This window comes from Palaemon carinicauda, chromosome 8 (genome assembly GCF_036898095.1).
Source record: "Palaemon carinicauda isolate YSFRI2023 chromosome 8, ASM3689809v2, whole genome shotgun sequence".
Classification (NCBI taxonomy): Eukaryota; Metazoa; Arthropoda; class Malacostraca; order Decapoda; family Palaemonidae; genus Palaemon; species Palaemon carinicauda.
Window position 1 is genome coordinate 175,332,557 of NC_090732.1, and position 7,500 is coordinate 175,340,056.

At 31.2% G+C, this 7,500-nt stretch overlaps 1 protein-coding gene across 1 annotated transcript in view; it reads right to left on the reverse strand.

Moving 5' to 3' along the window:
• The window catches only part of LOC137645580 (uncharacterized), a 33,048-nt gene that overhangs the window by 10,076 nt on the left and 15,472 nt on the right, over positions 1–7,500 (reverse strand). Inside the window, exon 3 of the mRNA XM_068378381.1 lies at positions 4,463–4,594. Coding sequence (XP_068234482.1) covers positions 4,463–4,594 — 132 coding nt within the window. The remainder of the gene's footprint in view (positions 1–4,462; positions 4,595–7,500) is intronic.

A 7,500-nucleotide genomic window follows, 5' to 3' on the forward strand; every position in this document is an offset into this window, starting at 1 on the left:
TATACTCAGGTGCTTTTTCATCATATAGTTTATTGCATTATTCTTATACAATTTATTGTTTTGTTTTTATATACCCAGGTGCTTTTTCATCATATAGTTTATTGTATCATTCTTATACAATTTATTGTTTTGTATTACCATTATACAGTTTATTGCATGATTTTATGTTATGTATTTGGGCTCTTATTTAATGGGCAGGTTTGCATTAATTAAAAATTATTTGATCTCTTGACCGTAATTTTTTCCTTACTTTTTATCATCTTTTACGGATTGGTGACCGTAATATCACTCCTTTATGTGAATATATCAATTTTTAAAACGGAAAATATTCTGCATTTATTTAAACATTTTTACCGTATTTATACAGCAAATTTTCAAGTGTACTAAGCGGACAATCCATTTCATATCCTTTCAGCATGCTCACTTAACTTCCATAAAGGGAAGTTGGCTCATGAGGCCTTTCATACACTGGAATTCTATCACTGCTTTTAATATGAAGGATTATGAAAGATTATCTAAACTTTTGATTCTAAAGAGAGTCATGATAAGAATCTTTCAATATAATGGAGATTTGAATTCTTATCTGGATAATATATTGATAGGGTCATAACAGAAATGTTCTTTGATTTTATTAGTTTACATTGCTTACTTTTTTATATAAATTTATGTTTATTTACGATTTTTATAAGAAAATTGTCTGTTTTGCCACTTATTCTATTTTCTAATCTATATGAATACTAGTGTATGCGACCCGTGAAAATGGCAGCTAGATATTTAGATAGATATGTACATAGGTGCACCCAGAGAGTTAACCCTTCCCATCCTTCCTCCTTTCCTAACTGCAACCCTTCTCACTTGTGTATGACTACTCCCTCTCCCATACTAAGGGATGGGGAGAGATCGATTAGTTATACGTCTGGCAATGCTGCCTACGTCTATTGGTCGCAAAGGACCTCGGTTAGATTTCGCCAGTCGTCTCTATTTTGAGCTTTTAAATCAATACTTCTCCGTTCATCATCTCCTACTTTAGGCTTCATAGTCCTCAATCATATAGGCCTGGGTCTTCCAACTCTTCTTGTGCCTTGTGGAGCCCAGTTGAAAGTTTGGTGAACTAATTTCTCTTGTGGAGTGCGAAGAGCATGCCCAATCCATATATATATATATATATATATATATATATATATATATATATATATATATATATATATATATATATATATATATAGATATGTGTACTGTGTATATATATGTATATATATATATATAGTATGTATATATATATATATATATATATATATGTATATATATTTATATATATGATAGATTTTTGCACATTTAAACGTGTTTTTTCATATATCAAATAAGCCATACAGATATCCTGGACCAGGGTTCAAATCCCGGCCGGTCTGATATTATAGTCTTTGGGGCTCTGATCCCGAGGTCGTTAAGGGAATCCAGACTTTAATGTATTAATATATATGGCTTATTTGAAATATATATATATATATATATATATATATATATATATATATATATATATATATATATGTATATATATATAACCAGACAGCTGCTCTTCATTACACAAGGAACATTCTATCTCATAAAAAAATAACGGCCAAATAAATATTCACAACTGTGTGTTCCACAAAGATCATTTTCGACAACGTTAACTATAATGAACCTCCCTAAATGAGAAATTCCTGAACCTTGGCCTTTAAATCTCTAAAGAGGATTTTGAAATCATTCCTCCTTTCTATTTATATATGTGAGGGATCTCCACCCATTCCCGCAGGATATCTGAATAATCATAGAGGCTTTTGATTTTGACACTTCAGTCCCCCGAGTAGTTGAAGGATCAAGTTGCTCCTACCATTTATTAATTTTGATACTGGTAGTACTTTCAAGTTTGACTTTCCTGATTAAATAGTGGGAGTTTTAATGGTTGATGTGGTTTTTAGAGATATTATTTGAAATTTCATATTTTGAAAATAATTTCTCTCTCTCTCTCTCTCTCTCTCTCTCTCTCTCTCTCTCTCTCTCTCTCTCTCTCTCTCTCTCTCTCTCTCTCTCTCGTTGGAGTCTCTCTCGTTGGAGTTTTAATGGTTGAAGTGGTTTTTTGAATTATTAATTGAAATTTCATATTTTGAAAATCATTTCTCTCTCTCTCTCTCTCTCTCTCTCTCTCTCTCTCTCTCTCTCTCTCTCTCTCTCCTCCTCTCTCTCTCTCTCTCTCTCTCTCTCTCATTTTTTAGAACAAATATTAGGAATTTTTATTGTGGATTTGGAATTTTAAATGTCATATTTTGAAAATAATTCTCCCCCCCCTCTCTCTCTCTCTCTCTCTCTCTCTCTCTCTCTCTCTCTCTCTCTCTCTCTCTCTCTCTCTCTCGCTCGTTAGAATTTGTGTAGCCAATATGAAGAATTTTTATTGTAGATGTGATATTTTAAATGAATTAATTAAATTCCATATTTTGAAAATAATTCTTCTTCTTCATCTCTCTCTCTCTCTCTCTCTCTCTCTCTCTCTCTCTCTCTCTCTCTCTCTCTCTCTCTCTCTCTCTCTCTCTCTCTCTTGGGAATTTTTATTGTAGATGTAACATTTTAAATGAATTAATTGAAATTTCATATTTTGAAAATCATTTCTCTCTCTCTCTCTCTCTCTCTCTCTCTCTCTCCTCTCTCCTCTCTCTCTCTCTCTCTCTCTCTCTCTCTCTCTCTCTCTCTCTCTCTCCCTCCTGGTATGAAATAGAATTTCCAATTTGATATTCAGTGACCCATTTGGTCAGAGTTCGTGTGATATCGAATATAATACCATTCGCTCGAGAGAGAAAGAGATCATATCGGGTCGCTGTTATTCTGTATGAAGACATGAATTCAGTCCTTTTTCGTTATCAATTTATATTTTCTGAGTGATAATTTTTTTTGGCCATTGGGTCAATATGGCCTTCATGAGTTCTTATGTTGTTTCTCTTCCTCTCGTTATTTTGAAGTTTTCAAATTTTTATAGTTTATGTATGAAAGGTTTATTTTAATGTTGTTATTGTTCTTAAAATTCTCTCGTATTTTCCCTTAGTTCCTTTCCTCACTGGGCTATTTTCCATGTCAGAGCCCTTGGGCTTATAGTATTCCGGCTTTTCCAGTTAGGGATGTAGTTTAGCAAGTAATAATAATAATAATGATAATAATAATAATAATAATAATAATAATAATAATAATTTCAGTTGTGACCAAATTGTGGAATGATCTTCCTAATCAGGTAGTTGAATCGGTAGAGCTTCAAAAGTTCAAATTTGCAGCAATTTTTTTCATGTTGAACAGGCTGATATAAGTCTTTTTATAGTTTATATATGAAATGTTGTTGATGTTGTTACTGTTTTTAAAATATTTTATTCAGATTGTTCATTATTTCTGATATCGTTTATTTCATTTCAATTGTTAATTATATTTTATATCGTTTATTTATTTCCTTATTTACTTTCCTCGCTGGGCTATTTTTCCTTTTTGGAGCCCTTAGCCCTTGGGCTTATAGCATCTTGCTTTTCCAACTAGGGTTGTAGCTTAGCTAGTAGTAATAATAATGATAATAATATTGTTCTTATCATCATTATTATTATTATTACTACCCAAGCTCTACCCCTTGTTGGAAAAGCAGGATGCTATAAGCCCAAGCGCCCCAAGAGGAAAAATAGCCCAATGAGGCAATGAAATATGGAAACAGATAGAATAATGGTGTACTCTCATACAAGAGACTCTACCCCAAGACAGTGGAAGACCATGGCGTTACCCAAGACTAAAGAACAATGGTCTGATTTTGGAGTTTCCTTCTCCTAGGAGAGCTGCTTACCATAGCTAGAGTGTCTTTTACCCTTACAAAGGTGCAAGTAGCCACTGAATAATTACATTGCAGTAGTTAACCACTTGAGTGAATATTATTATTATTATTATTCAACTTCCATCAATTTCTTATTTAAACTTCCATCCTTATACAAGTATCTCAGTGTCTGAAATGGTAAATTATTATTATTATTATTCAACTTCCATCAATTTCTTATATAAACTTCCATCCTTATACAAGTAACTCAGTGTCTGAAACGGCGAATTATTATTATTATTATTATTATTATTATTATTATTATTATTATTATTATTATTATTATTATTATTATTATTATTATTCAACTTCCATCAATTTCTTTTTTAAACTTCCATCCTTATACAAGTATCTCAGTGTCTGATTGGTCGAATCCTTTGTTTAAGTGTCCCTCCTCTGAGTAAATGTTTACCTGCATTGTTTACCTGTATTGTTTACTGGCATTGTTTACCTGCATAAACAAAGACACTAAAACCACTCGGGCTCTGGGGAACGTCATAGCGAGAAGTATAACTCTAGGTAAACATTGATAAGTCAAGCAACCAACGCTTGATGAGAGAACTTCCTCAATTATCGAGAGATACGAACTTCGTGTTGGTAATGGATCCTGTGAGGTGGAATGTTCCTAGAGTTGAATGTGTTGATGAGTTCGATTCAAGCAGAGTCTTGGACTGATAAGTGTATGGGAAGTGGGGGATTTGAACGAAGGCTTTGAGGTGTCTGCAAATAAAGGGAGTGTTGAGTCTTACTCGTATGAAATTGAGTTAACAGTTTTTTACCTCCGGCAACGAAGTTGAAAGTAGGTTATGTTTTCACTCCTGCTTGTGTTTGTTTGTGTGTGTGTGTCTTTGAGTTAACAATGTTTTACCTCCGCCAACGAAATTGGAAGTAGGTTATGTTTTCGCCACTGTTTGTGTTTTTTTTTGTGTTTGTTTGTTAACAGCTTCCTGGCCACAATTTTAATCGTAGAGTAATGAAACTTGCAGGGATTAACTGTTATGTAAAAAGCTAGAAATGATTGAATTTTGGAAGGTCAAGGTCTAAGTGCAAGGTCAAAGGTCAAGGTCACGGTCAAGCAAAATGTCCAATTCACGTAATCAGCCATAAGTTTGGACATCGTTGTCACAGACTTCAAACCAGGTTCATATTAGATAAGTAGTATATGGAAATCCACGCCAATTAATACATGTTAAGGTCAAAGGTCAAGGTGGAGGACGAGAAATAAGCTGCCGTGGTGGAGGTCTGTGTACTACTGTGTGCCCCTCTAGTTTTGGGTTGTGGTAGCCTGTTGGAAACGTCCCTGCCTGGCGATCTGTTGGACGGGAGTTCGATACACGCTCAAACTCGATAGATTCTAGATTAATATATATATATATATATATATATATATATATATATATATATATATATATATATATATATATATATGCCATATATTATACTCTTCCTATCTGTCTACCTCGGGATCAGAGACCCAAAGGGTTTTCAACCCAAAGTTAACAGCTTCTGGTCGGCCGGGGAATCGAACTCGGGCCCAAGACTCTGAGGTTCCAATGACATTTAGATATGCAAAATATATTTTATATTATATATATATATATATATATATATATATGTATATATATATATATATATATATATATATATATATATATATATATATATATATACACACACATATACATATACATATATGTAGTGCCAAAGCATCTGTACCATGGTCTTCCACTGCCTTGGGTTAGAGTTCTCTTGCTTGAGGGTACACTTGGGCACACTATTCTATCTAATTTCTCTTCCTCTTGTTCTGGTAAAGTTTTTATAGTTTATATAGGAAATATTTATTTTAATGTTGTCACTGTTCTATAGAATATTTTATTTTTCCTTGTTTCCTTTCCTCACTGGGCTATTTTGCCTGTTGGAGCCCCTGAGCTTATAGCATCCTACTTTTCCAACTAGGGTTGTAGCTTAGCATTTGATAGTTATATATATATTTATATATATATATATATATATATATATATATATATATATATATATATATATATCTATATATATATATATATATATATATAAAGTATATATATATATATATATATATATATATATATTTGTATATATATATATATATGTATATATATATATATATATATATATATATATATATATATATATATATATATATATATATATACCCACACACACACACACACACATACACGTAACCAGACACGTAGCTCATTATAACATAATTACCAAAATCAGCACTCGCTAATCACGACGAAGGTTTTGATTCTCAGAGGAAAGCTTAATACCGGTCTATTCGAGAGAAACTATCTCTCTTAGTTATTGAACGGATCATTCACTGTCATCTGTGTTAGGCTTAGGTTGGAATCCTGTCGAGAGTTGAGACATCTGTCATATGCAACTCCCTCTCGGGTGTAAGGTATTCCCTTGGTTTTAAGGGGATTTTGGATATTAATGGGATTTGTGAAGTAATGGTTAAGTAGGGAAAAGGTTATTTCTTGGTAATTAGTGGTAAAGGTATATATGTGCGTTTGTGTGTATTTATGTATATATATATATATATATATATATATATATATATATATATATATATATATATATTATATATATATATATGTTCTGTATATATCTATGTGTTTATACGTACATATGTGTATATATAATAATAATGATAATAATAATAATAATAATATGTATATGTATATATTTATACACACGCGCGTGTATATATATATATATATATATATATATATATATATATATATTTACATATATATGTATATATATATATATATATGTGTGTGTGTGTGTGTTTATACTGTATACACCTATATGTATGTATGTATGTATATAAATTAAGTATATATTTATATATATATATATGTATATATATATATATATATATACATATATATATATATATATATATATATATATACATATATATATATATATATATATATATATATATATATATATATATAAAACCCCCAATATATATGTATGTCTGCTCTGTAACTAGGTTTCTGATATTACATTCTAATCTAACTTCACATACTAAATATTATTAGTTTCTCTACTATCCCCCCCCCCAAAAAAAAGGAATCTGCAAACTTAAAACAAATAAAAGTTTCGAAGCACTGCAGAGAGCCAGGGAGATTCCGAACTTTGTCTTCAAAACTCATTTCTGCCAACTTCGAAACTCTCAGGAAAACAGAGAGTAGGTCTCCTTCGGAATACAGATTTTGAATCTCAATTTCAGTTGTCATGGAATCCAAAGCTAAAATCTTATATCTTAAATTCTTTTATCGTTTATGTATTTTCTTATTTTCTTTCCTCGCTGGGTTGTTTTTCCCCTGTTGGAGCTATTGGACTTATAGCATATTGTTTCTCCAATTAGGGTTGTAGCTTAGGTCATAATAATAATAATGATAATAATAATAATAATAATAATAATGATAATGATAATGATAATAATTAATAATTAACAATAATAATAGTTCCAACAAATGGAATATTATCACCAGATTATATTTAGTTCTCCATAACCTACCTAAAATAGTTTATTTCCTTATTTCCTCTCCTCACTGGGCTAATTTTTC